Raw genomic sequence first — 25973 nt, 5'->3', positions numbered from 1 at the left:
AATGCAATAACGCAGACTAAAAAAACACTCTAGAAAGAATTAATATCAGATTAGGTGTTACAGAAAAATTCATAAGTGACCTGGAAGAGAGATTTATGTGAGTCTCTTATTATTTTATGTGAGATTTAGGAGAGATTTATGTGAGTCTCTCTTATTAATTTAGCATTAATAACAGCAAAAAGGGAAACAAACTTTAAAAAAGACAACCATTTAAAAAGCCTCTTGGACAACATCAAGTGTACTAACATCCTCATGATAAGAGTCCTAGAAGAAAGAGAGAGAGAGAGAGAGAGAGAGAGAGAAAGAGGCAGAAAAGGCATTTGATGAAATTATGGCTAAAAGTATCCTGAACCCGCAGAAGGGAAAAGCTATCCAGGTGCAAGATGCACAGAGAGCCCCAAGTAAGATAAAAGCAAAGAGGCCCAGACCAAGACACATCAAAATTAAAAAGGCAGACGTTAAAGATAAAGAGAGGATTCTAAAGGCAGCAAGGGAAAAATGATGAGTCACATACAAAGAAAAAGACATCAGGCTGTTGGCTGATTATTCTGCAGAAATTAGGCACAACTGTGTAGCATGATGTTTCTAAAGTGCTGAAAGGGAAAAACCTACAACCTAGGATACTAGGAAATAGATCCAATAATGTATAATAACCTTAAACGAAGTATAATCTATAAAATAACAAATCACTCAGTTGTACATCTGAAATAATATAATATTTTGTCGACTATATTCCAATGAAAAAGACAAGAATGTTTGCTTTCCTGATCATTAAAATCATACATGCTGCTAAGTCACTTCAGTCATGTCCGACTCTATGAGACCCCATAGATGGCAGCCCACCAGGTTCCCGCAGCCCACCAGGCTCCCCTGTCCCTGGGATTCTCCAGGCAAGAACACTGGAGTGGGTTGCCATTTCCTTCCCCAGTGCATGAAAGTGAAAAGTGAAAGTGAAGTCGCTCAGTCATGTCTGACTCTTCGCGACCCCATGGGCTGCAGCCCACCAGGTTTCTCCGTCCATGGGATTTTCCAGGCAAGAGTACTGGAGTGGGGTGCCATTGCCTTCTCCAAAATCATACATACAAATTACAGAGTTTAGGGGAAGAAAGGAGAGGTTAGAGAATAAATATAACCTACAATTAGCCTGTTGTGCTTGTGCTTAGTCACTCAGTTGTGTCCAGCTCTTTGCAACCCCATGGACAGTGGCCCACAGGTGTCTCTGTTTTTGGGATTTTCCAGGCAAGAATACTGGAGCGGGTTGCCATACCTTTCTCCAGGGTATCTTCCCAACCCAGGGATAAAACCTGGGTCTCCTGCATTGCAGACATATTCCTTACCATCTGAGCCACAAGGTAAACCCAATTAGCCTGTTAGAAAATTTTTAACATTTGATACATTTTTTTGTCATGATTTTCCTTTACAAATGTGTGAATTTGTATTTTATTTACAAATCAGATAATCTCCAACATGAAAATTGTATGCTTTCCTTTTGACTTAAGTATCTTCTGAAGCTATCAAATATTATTTTCAAAATTCAGTATTATATTTTGCTTGTTTTGAGTAGTGTATGGTCTTAATTTACTTCATTCCTTCATCATTTAGGTTTGCTTTAGCATTTAGATTAATTTTTGCATATTTTGCCACTCATTCATAGATTCATACAGCAAAACGTTATTGAAAATATTTTATGTGCCAGATACTTTTATCCACAAGTAACAAAAACAGGAAATAAAATTTTTAAATGACTTGAGTTGATAGTCTAGTGGAGAATAAATACTATGGAAAAAATCAGAAGTATGTAGCTGTTAGGAGTGGGACAGTTCCCCTTGAGAGATAACCCTGCAGTTTCTCCCATTTCTGTGCACTTGATAAGTGGAGGCTCTGACCACGCTTCATCTCACACTAAGTTTTCAAGACATTTGTACAGTGAACATCCTTGCAATATAGAGACAGTGGTTCCCTGCAGAGACATGGAGGGCATGTTTGCTGTGCAGTCATGTAAAGAAAACCTATCCCTCCTGAGAAAAGGAGGGATGCTGAGAGCATACTGTCATTGACCCAGGACCCCTAGACTCAAGGTTTTATTCTTGTCACTCAACTCACTGAATATTCAGGCATCACCTGGGACTTTCACTTCAACTTTGGAAATGGGAACCCAAAGAACTAGCACAACACACATTTTTGTGGAGAAGATTTCCATAATATACTCTGTACATGAACTCATTACCTTGTAAACCTTAATCCTATACAATGTTCTTTGCCAATAATGGCTCAACAAAGCTGGAAAATGATACTCTTATTTGGCTACAGCATTTGTTATGAGTAATAAACATTCTTTCCTTTACCAGCATCTGTGAAACCAGGGCAAGCTGATTTGTTAGCTCACAAATTAGGTTGAAATCTTATATTCTTCATGTTTCTTGAGAGAACACAATATGACTGAACCAAAGGTTAGAACAGGACAAAGTTTAGAAAATAGCATTACATCGGGGAATGTTAGCTTCCTTACAAAGAGAGAATTGGGCAGCTCCAAACTGCTACCAGCAACACTATAATGGCTCTTGAGTGTGTCTGGATATTAAAATTCCACAACATTCTGACCAGACACCTGCCATTTGAATGAGTGACTTCAGTGATACAGAGGCAGGGGAGTCGAATACTCAAGAGGACTGACCAGAGAAGAAAAGTCATCAGCTGAAATCCAAACAACATCCAGGATCAGAGAGCACAAGACTGTCAGACACCAACTAGTGCATTCTTCACCCTACTCACATCCATTTGTGGTCTCTATAATTGAGATCATGGGACAAATTCTGACCGTCCTCCATAGGAGGGAGACGTTAGGATGACCTAGTTCTGTGTAACTTCCTCACCAGACATGGTGACTCTCCATAGGTTCATTAAAAGCTGGTGCAGATGGTCCGTTAGGAGAAGATTGGAGTTGTACCTTGCATGACGCACATATGTGTCAAACACCAAGCCCATCTTGCTCAACTTGCAGTGTCAATCCAGGTGTGCTGCTGGAACAGGTGTCCACAACTTACCCATGAGGTGCCCTTGGGAAAAGTTGGAAAATCAGAGCTTGAGCCATCTCCCTTCTTCCAAGTAGCTGCCCATTTTCCATAGAGTTGACATGTAAAGCAAGAAGATTTCTGCCAATGTTCCCCTTGCCCCTTCTCAAAATTATCCACCTTACTCACACTGTTATCAGATAAGGGGGGAAGCAAGAAGTAGAAAAGGAGGGGAAATCTGTAACCATCTGTATAATACAGTGCCTCTTCAGGTTTACAAAAACAACAGAAACAATCACCCTCCATGTGACCTTGGACAAGTCAATAACCTCTGTGGTTTCTTTATCTGTAAAATGAGATAATAGTTGAACTTACTTCATAGGGTGTTTGAGTCATTGAGACTGCTTCCTGGAAAACAGCAACCACTCAAACTATTGGGTAATATAATTGATGCTGTTGCTCCATCAACACAACATTTCTGCTCCAGTGTGTCTGTGATTAAAATTATTTTTGTTTCTTTTTGTTTTTCCGCTTCACAGATCTAAGGCATGAGCAGAGCAGTTTTCCATGCTTTATGAAGGGACAGCAGTTCTAATTTTCATTAATTTCTGAAGATACAGAAAGTCAAAATGTCTGTTTCTCATTTTCTGTAGAATATAGAGTTTCTGTGGCAAATAAATGCTGAGGTATAGAAAAGAAAACACAGTTATTCGTACTTCTTGGAATTGATCTTTCTTGGAAAATAGTAGCTGAAGAACATACTCTATTCTTGATACAGAACCAAGACTTGGGAGTACCCCATCATCAGGGATTAGCTCCACAGAGACAACCATTGTCCCAAGTCCTTGGGGCATCTCTTTTTTATTATATTGCATACATGTGACAGTAAATCTTGTGTTTGCTGGGTGTCGAGTGAAGAATGAGCCATCTCCCTTGGATCCACCAGTTGTGTTGGGTACCTTAGACATGTTGTGTAACCATGAGGTCAGGGTTCTTCCCTGTAAGAGAGAACTAAAGATGTTTTAGAGATAAGGAACATAGACTTGATTAGAAGCAATTTCAAAAGTTTGTGACCAAATAATAAGATAAATGACCCTGAATTTCTGTACATTTGAGCAATGGTCCTTGATATCTGTTTCTACTGTGAATGCCAAATTTCACATGTGAAATTTTCCAGATTCTGTCTGAGAGAGACTCTCTCTGATCTGGAGAATAAGAAAAAGATCTTCCGATGTGGAGGTCTTTTCTCCCAGCACAGATCCAAGCTGTCCTCCATTCACAATAGGCCAATATGGTAAGCTTTTTTCTTGTTTCTGTATTGTATCAACAATTAAACATTGAGACCTCAAAGCAGTAACCCTCTCTTTTCCATCTGGAGCTGAGCTGACCTCAATGCAGGCAGCTGAACCTGAATGCACAAAGGCCTTATGACAATGACTGTCTCTGTGGAGCTAGTCCCTGATGATGCGTGTACTCCCAAGTCTTGGTTCTGTATGTAGACTAGAGTATGGTCTTCAGCTACAATTTTCAGATCAATTTGAAGAAGAATGAATAGCTGTGTTTTCTTTTTATTCATCTGAATTTGTAGGTGGAAACCATGGACACTATTCTGAGAAGACTTTCCTAGTTATCAGAACAATAGGTGTCCTTGCCCCAGGACTTGAAGAAATTGTTCTGATTGAAGATGGAGTGGATGAACACCCAGCAGATGTTAGAATGCATGTTACCTGAGAAGAGCTCCTTGAATGCTGGCTTGCGAATCTGAGCATTTCTTATACCTTCTTATCAACCCCTTCTAGCTCAGTTGGAAAAGAATCCTCCTGCAAGGCAAGAGACCACAGTTTGATTCCTGGGTCAGGAAGATCTGCTGAAGAAGGGGTAGGCTACCCACTCCAGTATTCTTGGGTTTCCCTTGTGGCTCAGCTGGTAAAGAATCTGCCTGCAATGTGGGAGACCTGGGTTCGATCCCTGGGTTGGGAATATCCCCTGGAGAAGGGAAAGGCTACCCACTCCAGTATTCTGGCCTGGAGAATTTCATGGATTGTATAGTCCATGGGGACACAAAGAGTGAGACACAACTGAGCAACTTTAACTCTCACTTTCTATAACAAATATGATGTTTATTGATGTAACACTTTACTCCTGTTGTGATCTGATCACAATTATTCTGTGACTGTGACTGGCCTTCAAGTTCCCTCAAACACTGAGATCAGGTAAGTGCAAGAATACAAAGATGAAGAAGAACAGGTGGTGGTTCTGAGCTGTGGAGGGGAGGGAACGGAAGCAGGATTGGGGAAATGTGACCAAAGCACCTGGACCACCATCACCTGGAGCTTACCATCATTCTCTCCCCACAATCACTATGGTTTGCGATGCACTGTGTAGAGAACTGGAGTCAAAGAGAAACAGAAGTGGGTACTGAAGGGTGTGGAGAGAATACACCAGAGTGCTTGGTGTACTGTTTGTGGAACAAAGTGTTTCCATTCTTGTGTGTCGGCTGTTCAAATTTCTACCATGTCTAAGTCTGCCAGGTCAAGATGTAAATCCAAATGCTCTTAGGAAACACTTTGAATTCAGTAGGGAAGAGAAATGGTGGTAGTCAAGACAAACTCAGAGTGAGGAAATAGAGAAAACTTTAAATTTTGCACCACCAGGAGGGATAATCAAAATATTAATTTTGGAAATATTAAGCTTTGATGAGCAAAGATCACCAGGTGACCTTGGCAACTGAGTCAAGCAATTTGAGCGAAAGTTTTAGGGTGTTTCCAGGAAGTTCCACTCCATTCAACTCTATCAGAAATATAATTTGCAAAGATTTTTCATCTCATTCTGTGGATTGACTTCTCACTTTCTTCATAATTTCCTTTGATATGAAAAATATTTGAATTTTGACAAATGCTGATTTATCTAGTTTTTCCTTTGGTGACATACCCAAGAAATCATAGCCAAATCCAAACCATTCCGCAATGTTTTCTTCTAAGGGCTTCATACCTGTATCTTGCAAGTTTGGGTCTTGGACGCATTTTGAGGTTTCTGTGTGTACGTGTGTCTGTGTGGTTTAAGGTAGAGAGGTCTAACTTTATTCTTTTGTAGATTGATGCGTAGTTTTATCAGCATTGTTTGTTGAAAAAACTGCACTTTTCCCATAAATGGTCTTAGACAACCTTGTCAAACAACATTAATTTGTGTTAATTTTTGTATTCTGTTCTATTTCACTGGTCTTTCTAGCTGACTTTACCCCATTATTCATTTTATTTTGATGATAATAGTTTTGTTGTAAGTTATGAAATCTGTAATTGTGAGAAATCTAAATGTGCTCTCTTTTTATTTTTTCTTTTCCAAGACTTGTTGGGGTATATATAAAGTTCTATCAAATGTATAAATCACTTTGGTTAGTGTTGTCATTTTAATATTCATGAACATGTTTAACTTACTAATATTTGCATCTTTATTTTCTTCAAACAAAATTTTAAAATGACACATTTCTTTTCTCTTTTGGTTATTTCTGAGTATTTTTGATAATATTTTCAATGAAATTGGTCTTTAAATTATCTTCCCAGACTGTTCATCATTTGTATATAGAATGGAAATGATTTTTCTGTGTTGACATTTTATACTACACTTTTGCTGTAATTGTTCTTTAGCTCTAAGCAGTTTTTTTTTTAATTTTATCTTTATGGATTTCTACACACATGATTGTGTCATCTCAGAACAGAGATAATTTTAGTTATTTTGAAGTATAGTATTTCTTTTTTGTTTGTCTTCTTATTTTAGTTGAAACTACCAATTCTATGTTGACTAGAAGAGGCAATGCAAGAAAAATTTCATACTATTCATCTTATCTGTATCGTAGGTTAATATAAAATAAAGATGCCATACAGATGGATGTTAAATGAGCACAATGAGATAAATAAAGTTGATAAATTACTAGGCAATTAAAAAAAAAAAAAAGAAATACTTTTCAGAGTGAAGAAAGAGGACAAGAAGAAGTCAGGGAGGAAAGAGGAGTCTTGAGTTATATACAAGCATTCTCTTGTGCCACACGTAAATAATTACTTTTATTTCTCCTCAATCACGCCCTTGAAGAGACTCATCAGTGTACATAGAACAGCAAATATTTGCTCATCAAATGGTATGCTGATGTGGATTTTTTTAAGAAATAAAATTCTGAGGCCAGTATTATTTGTCTCTAAGAGGTGGTCTTGTTTAGTGGCTTTCAGTGGTGTGAGTGGGCTGATACTGTGTTGGCAGTTGTTGAAGAAGAAAGTGGAATCAAGAGGTGAGGTTCCTTGTTAGGGGAGATGACTGCCTGCCTCTGAGATCAGAGAAACAGTCCCCAGAGAAGGGAAAACCTATGATGCAGCAGATGGAGGTGGGCTGATTTGAACCACATCCACATTAGCTACTGTAGCTGCTCCAACAAATGACCAAAAACTTTGTGGCCTGAAACAACAATACTGTTACATTTCTGGAGTTCAGAAATTCAACATCCTGTTCAATGGGCTAGCAGGTCTGCATGTCTTCTTGAGTTCTTAGGGGACAACCTACTTGGTTGCCTTTTCCAGCTCCTAGAAATCTCCTTCATCCATTGCCTTGGGGACAATTTCACCATCTTCAAAGCCATCTGCATAGCCTCTTTGGCTTAGTTGGCGTAAAGCTCAACATTCAGAAAACTAAGATAACACTATCCGGTCCCATCACTTCATGGCAAATAGATGGGGAAACAGTGGAAACAGTGTCAGATTTTTTTGGGAGGGCTCCAAAATCATTGCAGATGGTGACTGCAGCCATGAAATTAAAAGACACTTGCTCCTTGGAAGGAAAGTTGTGACCAACCTCGACAACATATTAAAAAGTAGAGACAACATTTGCCAACAAAGGTCCATCTAGTTAGGACTATGGTTTTTAAAGTAGTCATGTAAGGATGTGAGAGTTGGACTATAAGAAAGCTGAGCGCCGAACAATCGATGCTTTTGAACTGTGGTATTGGAGAATACTCTTGAGAGTCCCTTGGACTGCAAGAAATCCCAACCAGTCCATCCTAAAGGAGATCAGTCCTGAGTGTTCATTGTAAGGACTGATGTTGAAGCTGAAACTCCAATCCTTTGGCCACCTGATGCAAAGAGCTGACTCATTTGAAAAGACCCTGATGCTGGGGAAGATTGATGGTGGGAGGAGAAGGTGTCGACAGAGGATGAGATTTTTCAATGGCATCACCAACTCAATGGACATGAGTTCGGGTAAACTCTGAAGTTGGTAATGGACAGGGAAGCCTGGTGTGCTGCAGTGCATGGGGTCGCAAAGAGTCTGGCATGCCTGAGGGCATGAACTGAACTGAACTGATAGCCTCTTTGAGTCTCTCCTCTGAAGCTCCTATATTCCCACCTCCTCTGTGACTATAACCCTCCCAGATCCCATGTATGAGAGATTCATGATGACACTAGGCTTACCCAGGTAATCCAGGAACATTCCAATTCCTTTATCTTAATTATCTTTACAGATAATTTCTTTATCTATATAAGATAAAGATAATTAACTCTTTTTAAAAAAATTTTTTTTAATTTATTTTTCATTTATTTTTATTAGTTGGAGGCTAATTACTTTACAATATTGTAGTGGGTTTTGTCATACATTGACATGAATCTTTATCTTAAAGTCCTTCTAACCTGTCAGTTCATGTCACTATTCTGCTCAACACCTGTATTATTTTCCATTTCTCTGTGACTAAACTCCTTTCTAAAGCCTAATGACACAGCCCCCCTGGCCCCACTGGTCCTCTGGCCTTATCTTCAATTCCTATCTCTCCGCCTCACTGAACTCCACACACATCAGCTGACTTTCTGGCCCTTAAATGTTACATAACACTCTTTCTTCCTTAACTTAGCATTTTCTGTTCCAGGGAAATGAAAGGAGCCAGTATCTCTGTTTCAAAGCTGTTTCTTGTACACATGAAAAGTTGTGTGGGATGAAGGGTAGTTGGTGCCTAACAGATGTACAGAAATGTGAGAGATTATGCAGAATTATCTCCAAGAAACACTTACCCATCTCTAACAGCTAAGTACTCCTGATTTCATTCATAGTGTTATCCTCCACTAGACTATCAACTAAAGACATTTCTTATTTTAATTATTGATATTTATTGATAAAACAATGTCCTACTAAAGAATGTTCAATAAAGTTCGCTGACTAAATAAATGAATGACAAAACAGGTAAGAACTAACTAAAATACTGAGCAAAAAAAAATATATATATATATGTATACATATGTCTGAATCATATTGCTGTAGAGCAGAAATTAACACAACATTTTAAGTCAACTATACTTCAGTAAAGCTTTTTAAATAATAAAGAACTTCTAATAGTTTTGGGGTTTTGTTTTTTAATATTTATTTGGCTGCACTGGGTCTTCATTGGGGCACACAGGATCTTCAGTTGTAGCTTGTGAGAGAGTTGATTTACAATGTTGTGTTAATTTCTGCTGTGCAGCAAAGTGATTCAGTTATACATACAAATATATATATATTCTTTTTCATATTCTTTTCCTTTATATTTACCATAAGATATTGAATATGTAATAGCTCCCTATGTGATTATAATAGCTCCTACAACAGTAGGACTTTGTTGTTTATCCATTCTATATATACCAATTTGCATCCGCTCACCCCAAACTCCCAATCCAACCCTCTCATACCCCCTTCCCCCTTGGAAACCACCAGGTAATACTTGACAGCTTACAAAAATACTTATGTTAAGTAAAAAATAAGTATACAACCTTTATATTGAAGATGATTTCAAATTGTAAATAAGTAAACACACACATTTGTATAGGTAAGTCATGAAAGCATGAAATGAAATGTATTTATTTCATGACAAAAAATTTTAAGCATAAAATGTTCTTCTCTGCCCTTTGACTTCATCTCTCCCTCACTGTGAGTTGTGTGTCTGCATTATGCATGGACCAGACCTCCCCCATCAGTGGGAACACCTACTCAACCATGAAAAGCAACTTTCTCCCAGCATCAGTAAGACAGCTCCTTAAAAGGCAAATTCCTTCTTGACCTTGTAAGTGCTCACATGATCCACCATAATGATGCTTAGATCTGGATTATGTATAGTGTTAATAATGTGTTTTCATGCAGAGCCTTCTGTCTCAAAACCTTACATAGCTGTGCCTGACTTCTAGAGGACAGAACAGTTCTCAGAGCTTCCTGGGTTACAGTTCTCAAATTTGACTCAAATAAAATTTTCCATTTCTTTCTTAGATTGACTGATGCATTTTTCCACACAGGAAAACACACCAAACTTATTAAATGGGTTAATCAGAGGTTATCTTTATTTTCTATCATTTCCCTTTTATTTTCCAAATATATTGTTATCAGGAAAAACTAATATCCTTATTTGAAGTCTTTATTATTTCACACAATATTTTTTTTTAATAAAAGCAAGCTTTCAGAAGTCCAGACACTTCTTTTAAACACCTCCACCAAGTACAGAAATGCTCTTCACAGCCCTAGAAGCCAGAAATTCTAGTAGAATGCATGGAAGATATCTCATAGCTAATATTCTTCAGAATATGGGTACTCAGGGTGATCGATAACACTGGAAGAGAAAGAGGAGTACTAATTTATTAAATCAGTCATGTTGTCATAGTGAGTATTACTCTGTGATGTGGTCACGATGGGTTAAAACTTGAAATCTACGAAACACATCCCTCCTTCTCCCACAGCAAGCACACATGCAGGTGTTTGCTCCATGTGCACACGGCACCTGCACATCCAGTCCCAACACTCACGTGTAATATTCACTCCATAGTGACAGGTAGTTTGACTCAGGTATGATAGTACAAGACCTATGGCTAACTGTGGAGGTCATTTCAGTCCTAGGTGTAACTTTTGACCCAAAATGATGAGAATAATCACAGTTAAAGAATTAGTTGCTCTTTTTCATACATCCATCAAAAAAAAATATCAAGCATCACCCAAAAATACAGGGTGTGTCCATTAAAGAATTTCCAATTTATTGAAGAGATACCAAGTACACCCAAATAATCATAACTACCAAATATGATTACTGCTTTCTTAATTTATAATTTATGAGAACACTTCTTATTCATTTGTTAGTATTACTGCTATTTTCTGTTTTTTCTCATGTTCTAATTTTTCTTTCTAAATTTGTCCTTTTCAGTTCAATTCATTAAAAAGTGTATTCTGAGCAAATCCATGTGCCAGAAGCTGTGCTGTTGACATAAATTCACAAAGATAAATTAGTATAGGCATTCAAGACTAATGAGGGAGAACATAGATTTATACTTAAAACCTTTTGAGTACAGAAAAGTAGCTTTACACATTTTATTCATTTATCATTTGTTTTCTTAGAATTATGATATAGCTTTACAAATAAGAAGGGGAGTTTTGAGATCTTTCATTTGAAACTGTCTTCATTTTATCGCTAATTTGTGTTCCCTTCTCTCTAAACTCCCTTCCAGCTTCTCTCTGATTAGTCTTCTATAACTTCAATCCTGGCATCTTTCTGCAGTAATTAGCTGGAATTCTGCATTAGTAAATAAGTCAAAGTCCAGGAGGTGGAAGCTCCCCAGGGGATGGACCAGTGATGGACAAAGGCTACACTGGGGTGAGTCTTGACTCAGGAAACCAGAGACCTGGATGATCTTACCCGGGTGTGTCCTGCTAAGGACACAGCAGTCACCCACTAGACGGTCAGTTAAGCTCATGCTCTATGGGTAATTCAGCTTTGTGAGATAACAAGGATGAGGACATGGGAATTGTAATAGGGGTAAAAGCCCAATGAAGAGATAAACATGACATATATGGATGGTGTCTTGGAAAAGAAATGCCCTTTATGGAGAAAATCCACCAGACACTAGAAGGAAGGGTGGAGGCAGGTCCACTGTGAATTCTCAGCACTGATGCATGTTACCCTTCATGGGCTCCCCTCCATAAAAACATTGACATGACATTTTACAATTGTGTTAGGATAAAATTGAATATGGGCTTCTCTGACATCTCAGACTGTAGAGAATCTGCCTGCTATATGGGACACCAGTGTTCAATCCCTAGGTTGGGAAGATCCCCTGGAGGAGGGAATGGCAACCCACTCCAATATTCTTGCTTGGAGAATTCCATGAACAGAGGAACCTGGTGGGGCTACAGTCCATGGGGTCACAAAAGAGTCAGATACAACTGAACAACTAACACTTTCATTTTCAATTGCAAACAGGATTATAATCCAGGACAGATTCATTATTACACAGTCACTATTAATATCATCATTTCACTTGATTTTAAAAAGAATTAAATATGAACATTTTTTCATAGAGCTTTAAAGTACGAGGCACTGTGCTCCATGTGTCTACTGGGTCCCTCAGCCCTGCAAGCTGGCACACCAGGCCCAGCAATTAGGGGCACAAAGTAGTGAATTCACCACAGTGTCAACTCTGGGGATTTTGCTGATGGGCTGTCCTGGGCCCCAGTCACATTTCTGTTGGTCAGAGACAGAGCCCTGGAGGAAACCTCTGGTCTGAGGTCTACAGGAAGCACCTGGTTTACTCCTAAACTGGAAATTAGAACAGTCTTCCTAGAATTAAGCTTTTAAAAATCCTCGTCCCCTGCTGACCTGCCTGTTAGAGTAAACAGTGTATGTGTGAAACATCTGCAAGTCACTTACGGTAGAAATTCATAATATCTTATATTTCTCTTGATGCCATCGATTGCTTCCATGTCTTCTGGAGCCAGTTCAAAGTCAAACACCTGGACGGAAGGAAGAATAACATTAACCTCTCCTCCAAGCAGCCGGCCTCCCCCTGGGGACTGGAGGAGTTTCCACGGAGGAGACAAGAAGAGGGAACAGGGAAGCCGAGTCTGTCCTCAGCTTCCAGGTGAACAAGCCTGGGACCCTCTGCTGAGTTCTCACCTCTTCTTCCCACACCTTCTCTTTCTCTGTCCACCTCACAAACAGTACAGTGCTTCAGCCTTTCTAAGTGAATCATTTGAGACAGAAAACAAACTAAACTCTTCTTTTTCCAAACACATAGCGTTTGGACACTCCAGACTGAGAGTCTGCTCCCAGAAAAAGTGGTGAGTCATTTCTGAGCCCAGACGTGAAGATTTTTCCCCATTCACTGGTGAGGGGGCATAGTGCTGTGCTGAAGCACGCTAACCTGTGAAGAATCGGTTAGTTGCCACAGTTAAGCCAAAAATATATGAAAATATATACAGAGAAGTGTTCAGGCTCCTCTGACATGAGCCACATCCACCTGCTAAAGCAGAACTGCTGAGTTGCTCTGCACTGAACTGCAAATGCACGAGAGAGCCCAGCCAAGAAGACTACAGCTAAGCTGAATGCAGGCTGTTTGCCAAACCACACAATCAAGAGACAAACGTAACTCATCTCTGCATTAAATCTTGAAATTGGGGTGAGTTTCCTGTACAGCTATGGCTAAGGGTACAACAATGGTCCCCTACACACAAATCAAAAGACAGCTCAGCAAAAATGGACAGTCTTGAATAGGAACTTTGCAAGAGGAGAAACTCAAGGAGATTAAATGCATGAAAGTGAAACATTAGTATTCAGGGAAATGCAAAACAATACCACAATGATTTGTTAAGTTCAAGATCACTGCTATAATTTGTATGGCCCCAAATTCACATGATGGGACCTCACCCCACTGAGATGGTGTTACAAATTGGAGCCTTTGAGGGTGATTAGGTCATGATGGTGGAGCCCTCAAGAATGAGATTTAAACAATATCATATTCATCTAACAGACTTGGGAGAGCTCTGCTACCCCCTCCACCATGTTAAGATACAAGGGAAAGCCTGTGACCTGGAGGAGGGCCCTCACCTGACCACACAGGCACTCTGACCTCAGACCTCCAGCTTAGAACTGTGAGAAACAAATACCATTTTTTTCTAAGCCACCTGATCTTAAGTATTTTGTTAGAGCAGCCTAAATGGTCTGCTCTAATCAAATAATGTAATTTTGTCAATTGAGAGTGAAGAAAATAAGATGCCATTTGTACAAGGCGACAGAATAAATTAGAGACACAGTGCTGGAACTAAAATCTCTATTTTCTGTCCAACCTGAAACCTCTCCAACCATGCCGCCTCTCCTATTGCCACAGCAGGAGGAGAAAACCATCAGAAACACACACAAGGCATTCATGCACCAGGAAAAACAGGTAACTTGTCTAGATTCAAGGATAGTCCGAGAGCTGGACAAAGAATGACCCTCGTGAAGAATATTCCTTAGGAGCCCTCTGCCCACAGCCCCACTCATCATCACCTGTATGTTCTCTTTGATCCGCTTCTTATTGAAACTCTTGGCCAGAACCACAACCCCACGTTGCACCTGGTAGCGAAGGGCAACCAGAGCTGGGGTTTGCTTGTGCTTTTTGGCAATGGCACAAAGAACCGGGTCCTCCAAAAGATGAGGGTGGTTTGGGTTTATCCTGGAAGGAAATTCAAAAATGCTGAGGAGTTGAGACTGAATACTCAGTTTCTAAGGAGGCTTCTCAAATAGACAAAATAAGTCTACTCTAGACCAGTGCTTCTCAAAGGGTGGTCCAGGGACCAGAAGCACCAGTATCACCTGGGATCTTGTTAGAAATACAAATTCCATGGCTTAGCAGAAGACAAACTGAATCAAAACTTCAACTGTGTCATTTCCCAATCTGCATTTACAAAGTTCTCCCAGTCATTTGGATGTATGCTTGAGCTGAGATCAGTACTGCCAAACTTGTAGATTTTTTCTTTTTTCTGTTTTACCTCTCAGTGGGTTTTTTTCTTTAACAATCATAGCTCTAAAATAAGTACAAAGGCAATAAAATAAAAAGAGATGGACCCAGGGAAATGTTTTTGTTTTCAAATTTCACGTTTCTCAAGTGTTGATAAAAATTGAGTAGTCCAAAAATGACAACTCTTTATTTCATGATTATTTGCATATGCAGTACTCCTACAAATAAATTTTCACTAAAATGATTCAATTTGTTATTTTTTTTCTGTCATCATAGATCTGGGTTGTTGTTTAGTCACTCAGTCATGTCTGACTATTTGCGACCCCATGGACTGCAGCACTCCAGGTTTATCTGTCCTTCACCATATCCTGGAGCTTGCTCAAACTCATGTCCATTGAGTCAGTTATCCATCCCACCATCTTGTCCTCTGTCATCCCATTCTTCTGCTTTCAATCTTTCCCAAATCAATGTCTTTTCTAATGAGTTGGTTCTTTGCATCATGTGGCCAAAGTATTGGAACTTCAGTCAACATCATTCCTTCTAATGAATATTCAAGACTGATTTCCTTTAGGATTGACTGGTTTGATCTCCTCACAGTCCCTGGGAGGTACATTTCTTATCCTGATTTTAGATATAAGGTGAGGGAGACTTGAAATGTTTATTACTAGCACCATGTTCATTTGTTAAAAAATAAGTAAGTCATGACTTAAGTTTATCCCTTAAGTGTTCAACGAAGAGACACTTGCTTTAAAATTTACATACAACAAGACACATGAAATGTAAAAAAATCAATTTGGCTTGTGATGGTAAGACAAAACAGAAGGATTATGTCCCATCTCTCTTCTCTTCCCTGTCAGTTAAAAGTTATCTGCAGAGCACTGTGTTCAGTTCAGTTCAGTTCAGTCACTCAGTCATGTTTGACTCTGCAACCCCTTGGACTGCAGCACGCTAGTCCTCCCTGTCCATCACCAACTCCCGGAGTTTACTCAAACTCATGTTTATTGAGTTGATAATGCCATCAAACCATCTCATCTTCTGTCATCCCCTTCTCCTCTTGTCTTCAATCTTTCCCAGCATCAGGGTATTTTCAAATGTGTCAGCTTTTCGCATCAGGTGGCCAAAGTATTGGAGTTTCAGCTTCAGCATCAGACCTTCCAATGAATATTCAGGACTGATTTCCTTTAGGATGGACTATTTTGATCTCCTTGCAGTCCAAAGGACCGTCAAGAGTCTTCTCCAACACCACAATTCAAAAGCATCATTTCTTCGGCACTCAGCTTTATTTATAGTCCAACTTTCACATCTTTGCATAATTACTGGAAAAACCAGAACTTTGACTAGACGGACCTTTGTTGGCAAAGTAATGTCTCTGCTTTTTAATATTCTGTCTAGGTATGTCATAACTTTTCTTCCAAGGAGCAAGGGTCTTTTAATTTCGTGGCTGCAGTAATCATCTGCAGTGATTTTGGAGCCCCCCCCCCCAAAAAAAATAAAGACTTTTAGTGTTTTCATTGTTTCCCCATCTATTTGCCATGATGTAATTGGACTGGGTGCCATATTAGTTTTCTTAATGTTGAGTTTTAAGCCAGCTTTTTCAATCTCCTCTTTCACTTTCATCAAGAAGCTCTTTAGCTCTTCTTCACTTTCTGCCATAATAGTGGTGTCAAATGTATATCTGAGGTTATTGATATTTCTCCCAGAAATCTTGATTCCAGCTTGTGCTTCATCCAACCCAGCATTCTGCATTGTGTTCTCTGCATATAAATTAAATAAGCAGGGTGACAATATACAGGTTTGATATACTCCTTTACTGATTTGGAACCATTCTTTTGTTCCATGTACAGTTCTAACTGTTGCTTCTTGACCTGCCTACAGATTTCTCAGTAGGCAACTCATGTGGTCTGGTACTCCTGTCTCTTTAAGAATTTTCCACAGTGTTGTGATCCATACAGTCAAAGACTTTGGTATAGTCAATAAAGCAGAAATAGGTGTTTTTCTGGAACTCTCTTGCTTTTTCAATGACCAATGGATGCTGTCAATTTGATCTCTGGTTCCTCTGCCTTTTCTAAATCCAGGTTGAAGATCTGAAAGTTCATGTACTGTTTAAGCCTAGCTTGGAGAATTTTGAACATTACTTTGCTAGCATGTGCAATGAGTGCAATTGTGTGGTAATTTGAGCATTCTTTCGCGTTGCCTTTCCTTGGGGTTGGAATGAAAACTGACCTTTTCCAGTCTTGTGGGACCCCATGAACAGTATGAAAAAAGCACTGTGTACATTATTATAAAAATATTTCACCAAAATTTGAGTTTTATGGACTTCCCTGGTTGTCCAATGGTTAAGACCATCTTCCAATCCAGGAGTTGGGGGTTTGATCCCTGGTCAGGGAGCTAAGATCCCACATGCTTTGAAGCCCAAAAACCAAAACAGAAAACAGAAACAGTATTGTAACAAATTCAGTAAAGACTTAAAAAAATTGAGTTTCAGAGTAACTTCCTGTGGCCTTCAGTAATGTTCGTACCATTGTGATAACCGTTGGGCTCCCAGAGCACCATAGGCAACTAGGACAATATCGTGTGACTTGCAGAACTCCAGCAGTTTGCTCTGGTTGAGGTAAGGGTGACATTCCACCTGCAGAATGCCAACAGACAAGGGTGCCAAGTTATATGAAAAAGTAATATGCCAGAGGAAGCTTAAAAGCAAAAATTACATATGCTAAAGAAAAATAACTGTGCAAATCAAATTACAACTGGAAACGTCAACTTCAAGTAATGATTTTTTTTAAAAAAACCAAATTTTATCTCTGTTCTCTGAAAAGATTAAAAAAATAATAACAATTCCTGAGAACAAGCATGTCTAGGAACCAGATCTTGGTTACTAAATACCACTGAACCCCACCAAGACATATGCCTAATTCCAGACTGCGGACAGAAAAAGAGCTGTTAGAATCTTGGGACTATAGGATCTAATGTGATGGGAGGGGATCTAGTGTGATGGAGGGGGAGGTCCCACTGGTGACATTTGGGTAAACTTGAGCATCAAAAAGAATCATGAGTGAAAACAAATGTAGCACACAGAGTCAATAAAAATCCCTGAGGCTCTAGTGATGAGAGCAGGAGAAAGAACAAAACTATTTTCCTCCATGGATGGTATTACAATAAATCCTTTCTCAGAAAGTGACAGTTAATGAGAAGGAGTTAAGTTTTTACCCTGTCTTACAGGAATAAGTGCATTTTATGTTGATTTAATGAGGGAATTTTGTCTTTATAGTAAAATGTCAGGTCAGGAGATTAAAAATATTGCTTAAAATTGAAAATACTGAAAAACATCCCAATGAAATAATTAATGCAGGTGGAAGTCATTGAAGGATTCTCAACCTTTTTGTGAAAATTTGGGGGAAATCAAAATTCCCCTGATCAAAGTTATTATCCAAAACATGACTCGATAATTTCAACAGGAAAATACACACTTCAAACAAAAAAATCTAGCTACCAGTAGCTTTACCAGGAGAAAAAAATATCACTACTCACAAAAGGACATCTTGTCATCACATGCTTCCTACTCGGGTGTATGTGAGAGGCACAGCACTCAAAGGACACCCATGACTGATTCATGTAAACGTATGGCAAAAACCACCACAATATTGTAAAGTAATTAGCCTCCAACTAAAATAAATTTTTAAAAAGTAAAGATTTATGGAGAATGTCCCTGCCCATCAGAACAAGGGGGAAGAAAAGGGTATTTTCTTGTCAAATGTTTAACCTTAATGTAGTAAGAAGTTCAGATTTAACTACTAATTTACATAAACTAGAAACAAACAAGTTAATTAATGTCACAAAGTAATGATGATAAATACAGTGTGTTGTCGAGAACTTGTCTTGCTATCTTCATGACATGATTGAGTGACCATTCTAGGTTAAAAACCATGAAAAATATGACTCAAAGTGACTTGTGAACCACATCAGGTCCAGATCATCAAAACATAATACATATATATTTATTATATAAATGCATAGAATTAAATATATATATTTATATACTTATATATATATATATATATACACACACACACTGTTGTATCTGTAACTGTTCTAATATCTGAAATTTTTCTCAATGAAAATATGGAAGTAAAACTGATACCAGAATGACATTAACTCATATAACTAAAAAAAACTTTTATAAAAAACTCTTAACTTTTATAACTAAAGAAAAATATATATATATATTTCTTGAATTGTATAAACTGCACTTTCCATATAACATTCTTTTTCCTTGACTCGAAACTGTAAATTAAAGACATTATGGTGCATACGAAATAAGACCATTGCAGAAGGGTGAAGATTACATGACCCAAGTATCACATCTCAGTTATATAGCATATCTTGATCTGTCAAACTTAGAATTAAACAGCAGAGTGATGGTCGCCAGGGGCTGGGATGAGTGGGGAATCCAGAATCCATAAGCATGATGTGAAGTCTCAATTATACAAGAAGAATGAATTTTAGATCTGCTTCCAACACTGCCCCTATAATAAACAACACTGCATTGTATTATATGGATACTTAAAAACTTGCTATGAGGTTAGGTCTCATGGTCTTCTTTTACCACAGTAAGGTAAAAAATAGAACCAAAAAAGTACGAGTATAGAAACAGAAATAGAAAAATGGTTTAATCAGTTAATTTTGTGGTGGACATTGATGGGAGAACCTGTCCAAGCTTGAGTAAATCACAAGGTGTGCTCTACGATTGAGTAAGTATTCCTGAATGAATATTTCATCAGTGGTTAGTATCACCATAATCCTTTAACATCATTCATCAAACTTGATGAGCTTTCATAGCCTCCAGCAAACTTTGCTGAAGACCCATAAATGCAGAAATCAAGACAAAGGATTCAGGCATTCATACTCCACACAAACTCTTAACACCCATCTCAGCTGATTTTTCTCTTTGTTTACTTCCTGTTCCATGTTTCCTTAATGTACATAGTTCCCTCTGAGACACTTTCACATCTGACTTCTGGTCATGCTTTAAGCTCAGGGGAAAACCCCTTCCACTAAGTTCTGGGTGTTGAGTCTAACTCCCTTTCACCTCCCTCAGTTCCTATCCACAATTTAGCAGGAAACCCTCCCCACCATCTCCACCCAGACTTTATCAGTCAGAGATACTGTTATGGATTCTATTCACACTGTCCAGACAGAGGCTCTGCTCTTTAGAATCCTCTGTCCACAAAGGTCAGATGAACAGGAGGGAAGGACAAACAGACATCTGGCTCCAGTGCAAGAAGGAGGTTCTGAAGAGCAGGAGGGAGAGGAGTCAAGGCTGCTCACCTGGTTGCAGACGGGCTTGTACTTGAGCCCCGGCTTATTCAGGATCTTCTCCAGCTGCTTGTGGTTGAAGTTGGACACCCCGATGGACTTGGTCAGCCCTGCGTCCTTACACTTCTCTAGGGCCTGGGAGGGAGGGGTGGTGAACAGTCATGAACAGTCACTTGGAATGGGCAATAAAACAAGATTAATGGCTGAAAAAAAATTGTTAAAAATGTCTCTTGTCAAAAATTAGCATTGATTAAAAGGAAGAAAAAAGTGGAAGAAGTTCATGACCCAAGAAGAATTACAGTTAGAAAAACCCTGCAAAAGACATAATACATGGAAAGAAATAGATGCCTATGCTACCATCACAAATTCTCCTCCACTGTTCTTCTCTGTGAACATTTCAGCAATTGTTTCCTCTCCACAACCCTAGCATCCCAGCCCTTAGATCCATGAACCGCTGGATCTGATGATCCACAGCCCATTCTCACAAGTGGAAGAAATGAAGGAGGTTCCCTCTCTCCTGGCTCCTCCCCTGGTTCTCTCCTCCTTGGACTCACTTCCCACGTGTGACAGAGATCCACAAAGTCAAATATCAGTTTTCCATCTTCATCAGTTGGCAAAATTTCTTCCCCTGGCTGGAATAGAAGCAATCATTCTAGAGATGTTACAAAACAGTTTCCCCACACTTAGCCAGATAGCCAGGCACGTCTAGGACTTGGGCATCAAACCTCTATGAGGTAGATTTACAACATTCTAGATACTAATATTTGCAAACTGCTTTACAAATGGAGTTTTAAGGAATGTGTTTAGAAGGCAATTTTCCACTAATCTCTTTCACTTATGTTTTGATAAATACAATTTTCCTACATTCTAATGGGGACTATCAATGATTTATTTGAATTTTTTTCTGCCTCTTTTACTTTACTCTTGCAAAATACCTCTATTGTGCTGGGAGTGACTGTAAGTTATGCCTTATTTCTGGCATTAAAATTGCAAACTTGATCTGGGCTAAATATCAGACTTCCTTTTCCCTTTGAGCATCAGGTGCCCTAGGGCAGGCATATGAACCAGCAAGACTCTCCTTAGGTTGATATGGAATGTGGAAGATCCAGACATGCTCTCAAATGTTCATAACCATGAGCTTTGAGGCCCCAAGGCCATATTTGCCACCAATCGACAATGTTCAGTGAAAATAAAGTAAACCAAGAGTAATGTCATGATAAGAAATAGAAAAATGGAGCCATTTCTAAAAGTCCTGCAACTCAACCTTCCTCAGTGTAGAGTACATCCTACACTGTACTATGGAAAATACTTAAGTAATTAAGTACCATGAAAAAAATATACTATGAAAAGTCTTAAGTACTCAAGTAGTGAAGTATTATGAAAAATCTTAAGCCAACCACCCATGGAAGCTGACAGACATTGTGACACATGAAATAAGATAGAGGTGATCACACAAATTGCCAACCTTCAGAGCCACTGGAGTATGAATAAGATAGAGATCAACATAGTCCAGTTGAAGGCTTTTCAGTGACTTTTCCAAGGCTGATTGGACCAACTCTGGTTGAAGGCATGTGGTCCAAAGCTGCAGAGATTAAATAATAGATGTTACATTAAATGAAGGCAGTAGGTAATTTTGTTTGTCTTGTTTCATTTAATGATTAAACATTTTTATTGGTTAGACATGGATGACCACTGGGGAAAATGCTCCTTTTTTTCTAGAGTTCCATTTTTTATCTAACCTACCTATGCAAACTTTATTATTTGACTGAACATATCATCAGTATATAATTCATAATAGAATGAAATTAATCAAGATAAATAACATTATAAAATAATTACCATGCCTATCATCTGAATTGTGTTTGATAGAGCGTAAAAACACAAACTTAGTTTAATTCAATCAATCAGTCCTCTCAGAATTAATTAGCATTTTGTTTACACAACTGTAGGAAAAAAAGTATTTTGAGCATATTAACATGAGCAGAACATAATTCAAGACACTTTGGCTAGATCTTGTGTAGTATACAAAGTGCCTCTCCTAATGTTCTCTCTTACTCTTGGAGTTGAGAACTGAAATTCAGAATGTGAAGAAATTTGAGCAACTCACACAGATGATAAGGAAAGTTATAATCTATTCACACTTCTGTATGAATCCTTAGACCATACTAAATCACACTTCTCTGATCTAGGCTCAGAGAAGGAAAGTGACTTTAAAATTTGAACATGGCAGTGAAGAAAGTTGCTATCACTTTCTATTTTGGGGCAGGGGAGGAGGAAACTACATTTAATATATAAATATGGGTGGAAAGAAAGCTGTATCAATAAACAACATTCACCTAATTACTGATCTTATTACATAATTGTCACCTGCATACAACTAGTTGTGCACATGTGCACACACACAACACACAAAGCACCTTTGAAGTATAGAATATGTCTTCTCTCTTCACAGTGCCATCAGCAATCTTGCTTCGAATGGCCTGGCCAACATACTCTTCATTTTTGTACGCATGAGCACAGTCAATGTGGCGGAACCCAACCTCTATAGCGAATTTGGTGACCTCCAGAGCTTCTCTCTTAGGAACCTACGTAAGCAACAAAGGTAGGAATTGAACATCCACATGATTAAGAAATTGCTGAGCCACAAGATTTGATCTTCCCAAGAGTCAACTTTTCTTTGTGCTTCTGGTTCATTCTGCATGTGTGGTGATGAATCCATGACAGTTTTCCTGAATGTTCCTGGTCAGTGATTAAATGGATGACCAGGAACCCTTCAATCCCAGGGGATCAGTGGTTGATCACAGGTATCAGATGACCCCAGGAAAAACTCCAGATTCAGTGATTTTCTGGAAAAAAGTGTAAGACTTAGCATAAAGTTGTAGTCATGGATACAATTTATACTGTGAGATGCTTGAAGCAAAATCCACAAAGGTATAAAGTACCTGGTAAAAGCATAAACAAAGGAGTACGTCAAGGCTGTATATTGTCACCCTGCTTGTGTAACATATGCACAGTACATCATGCAAAATGTTGGTCTGAGTGAATCACAAACTAGAATCAAGATTGCCTTGAGAAATATCAGTAACTTCAGACAGGCAGATGATACCACCCTTATGGCAGAAAGTAAGGGGAACTAAAGAACCTCTTGAGGAAAGTGAAAGAGGAGAGTGAAAAAGGTGGCTTAAAACTCAACATTCAAAAAACTAAGTTCATGTCATCCAATCCCATCACTACATGGCAAGTAGATGGAGGAACAATGGAAACAGTGACAGACTTTATTTTCTTGGGCTTCAAAATCACTGCAGATGGTGATTGCAGCCATGAAATTAAAAAATGCTTGCTTCTTGGAAGAAGAAGCCAACCTCAGTAGCATAATAAAAAGCAGAGATATTACTTTGTCAGCAAAGGTCTGTCTAATCAAAGTTCCAGTTTTTCCGGTAGTCATGTATGGATGTGAGATTTGGACTATAAATAAAGCTGAGTGCCAAAGAATTGATGCTTTTGAACTGTGGTATTGGAAAAGACTCTTGAGACCCTTGGACTGCAAGGAGATCAAACCAGTCCATTCTAAAGAAAATCAGTTCTGAATATTCATTGAAAGGACTGATTTTGAAGCTGAAACTCCAATATTTTGGCCACCTGCTGTGAAGAACCGACTCATTGGAAAAGCCCCTGATGCTGGGAAAGATTCAAGGTAGGAGGAGAAGGGGACAACAGAGGATGAGATGGTTGGATGGCATCACTGACTTGGTGGACGTGAGTTTGAGCAAGCTCCAGGAGGTGGTAATGGATAGGGAAGCCTGGCAAGCTGCAGTCCATGGGGTCACAAATAGTTGGACACTACTGAGTGACTGAACTGAGCTGAAAAGCATCAAGAGACCAGGTGAAAGCTTCTGGGACCTCTGTCTACCAGTGAAGCCACATAGAAGACACCAGTTAAAATCTGTATCTATTCAAGTTGTACAAAGCGATGTTCTCAATAAGGATCCATTGTTAATGATTAACACAATCATGCTAATAACAGATCTGTTACCTCACACATGGATAACTTTTGGCTGTGAGGAGAATACTTAATATCAGGTCTCTTAGCAAATCTCATGAATAGAATCCATTTTTTAAACTATGTTTACCATGCTCTACACTACATCTCATAACTTATAACTGGAGGTCTGTATCCTTGACCATTACCTTGCCCTTTTCCCCAGCATGTACTCAGTTTCTGGTCACCATTCCTCTACTCTCTGCTTCTGAGTTTCACTTGTTTAGATTCCACAAACAAAGAGATTAGGCAGTATTTGTTTTCCTAGTTCTGGCTTACTTCACTTAGTTTAATATTCTCCAGGTTCCTCCATGTTGTTGCAAATGGCAAAAAGGATAACTTCTTTTATAAAGGCTGAATAATATTCCATTTGTTTTTATGTGACTTAGAATCTTTCCTTTTTCAAGGAGGTAGATCCTTGGTCTAATTGCCCTCTTTTGGCTCTAGGCCCGGTTTTCCTTAAATGCAGGGGCACTCAGGGATGTATTGAGTAATGAACCGGTGAGCTTCAATAACAGCCTGAACCTTTCCCTACCCTCACTCCAATTTGCTCTACAGAGTAAACAAGCACTGTCTTCTATCTCCAAAGTAATTCTGAATATTTCCTTCTGTTTGTAGATGAAAACAGCGGAACTCAAACTTTAAGGACCAGTTCCTTGTTACAACCACATACTCTTAAGGACAAGATGGACAGCCAATTTTCTGGCTTCCAGTCTAGAGTCTTGTCCACTAGGCCCTCTTATGCACAAGGACTGAAGAGTATAGTAAAAATAAAATACAAATGCTACAATTGAAACCTTGCCTGAAAGAATGTAGCTTACCCCCTCTAATGAAGCTATACTTTCCATTAGAAGAAGTTTCCAGGCAGAAACAGAAGTACCGGGCAAAACACTGGAGTGTTTCTTGCCTGGCACTGAGCAGGTATCTCACAGTAGAAAAGCAATCTCTCCCATTAGTTTTCAGTCACCTCATCTTCAGGACCTTCCACCTCAAATACTTCTCTGGATCATGTTTTTTGGAAGAAGGAAAGTGTTCTGAAATTAATGAAACATACAGAGAAATCCCACCATTACAATGCCCCTCAAAGAAAAGCAGCTGACAGTCAGTGTTCTTGACAGCCGAGTCTCACCTCTCTGCCAAACTGGGAAAGAGAAGGAAACTGGAGGGGAACCCAGAGAAATTTGCAGGTGAGCACAGCCTCAGACCCTGATGCGGAGTGGAGACTGGATACTCTCTCCCGATTCACAGGGCATGGTTCCATCCTGGTTATTGGAGCCACGCGATCCTCCCAGAGTCACACAGGAGCTCAGTGGTTGACAACCCAAGTCCCCTTCCTCTCATGTCACATCCACTACTATTTATATCTCAACCCACAACCACTACTCTTACCTCCTCAGGTGCATAAGTTCCAAATCCCAGGATAGGAATGAAGTGGCCATCATTAAGCTTCACCCTTTGGTATTTGGGATCCATTGCCTATTGCTCCTCTGAGTAAGCAGACTCTGATTTTTTTCTTCTGCCTTCACAGGTTATAAATAATAGGAAGGTAACACCCCAGCTGCACTGTCCAATGTTAGCAGATACATTGTAGGAGGAGCATGATTACATCAGTTCCCATGGAGTGAAAAGAGAATTAAAGCCAGTTAACTTGCTTGGGTTTTTTATCAGTATAATCTTAAGATACATTTCGATGAGGTTGGCTGAACAGGCATTAACTGTATATTAGACTAGAAATTTCCACATAGCAATCTTTTTCCATTTTTCTAATTATGAAGCTGAATCTTATGGTACAAATACGCACAGTCACACAATTTAAAGGAATGATTAATAAGCATTTAAAAAAATCTTATCCCTTCA

General features: G+C 39.0%; 1 protein-coding gene across 2 annotated transcripts; it reads right to left on the bottom strand.

Moving 5' to 3' along the window:
- Positions 1–10368: 10368 nt before the first annotated feature.
- LOC136157856 (prostaglandin F synthase 1-like) lies at positions 10369–25589 on the bottom strand. Of its 2 annotated transcripts, none has more exons than XM_065919616.1 (9): positions 25506–25589; positions 22495–22662; positions 21543–21659; positions 20563–20709; positions 20090–20212; positions 17284–17393; positions 14314–14479; positions 12697–12779; positions 10369–10611 (listed from the first exon to the last, which is right to left on the bottom strand). In XM_065919616.1, exons 1-9 carry the CDS (start codon positions 25587–25589, stop codon positions 10569–10571), a joined length of 1041 nt encoding a protein of 346 aa, XP_065775688.1. In that variant the 3' UTR covers positions 10369–10568. The 2 variants fall into 2 exon arrangements, with proteins under 2 accessions (XP_065775688.1, XP_065775689.1); XM_065919617.1 differs by having other exon boundaries at positions 20632–20709.
- Positions 25590–25973: the final 384 nt, after the last annotated feature.

Source organism: Muntiacus reevesi, chromosome 2, assembly GCF_963930625.1.
Source record: "Muntiacus reevesi chromosome 2, mMunRee1.1, whole genome shotgun sequence".
Classification (NCBI taxonomy): Eukaryota; Metazoa; Chordata; class Mammalia; order Artiodactyla; family Cervidae; genus Muntiacus; species Muntiacus reevesi.
Note: the sequence above shows the minus strand (reverse complement) of the source record. Positions and strands in the feature narration are given on the sequence as shown.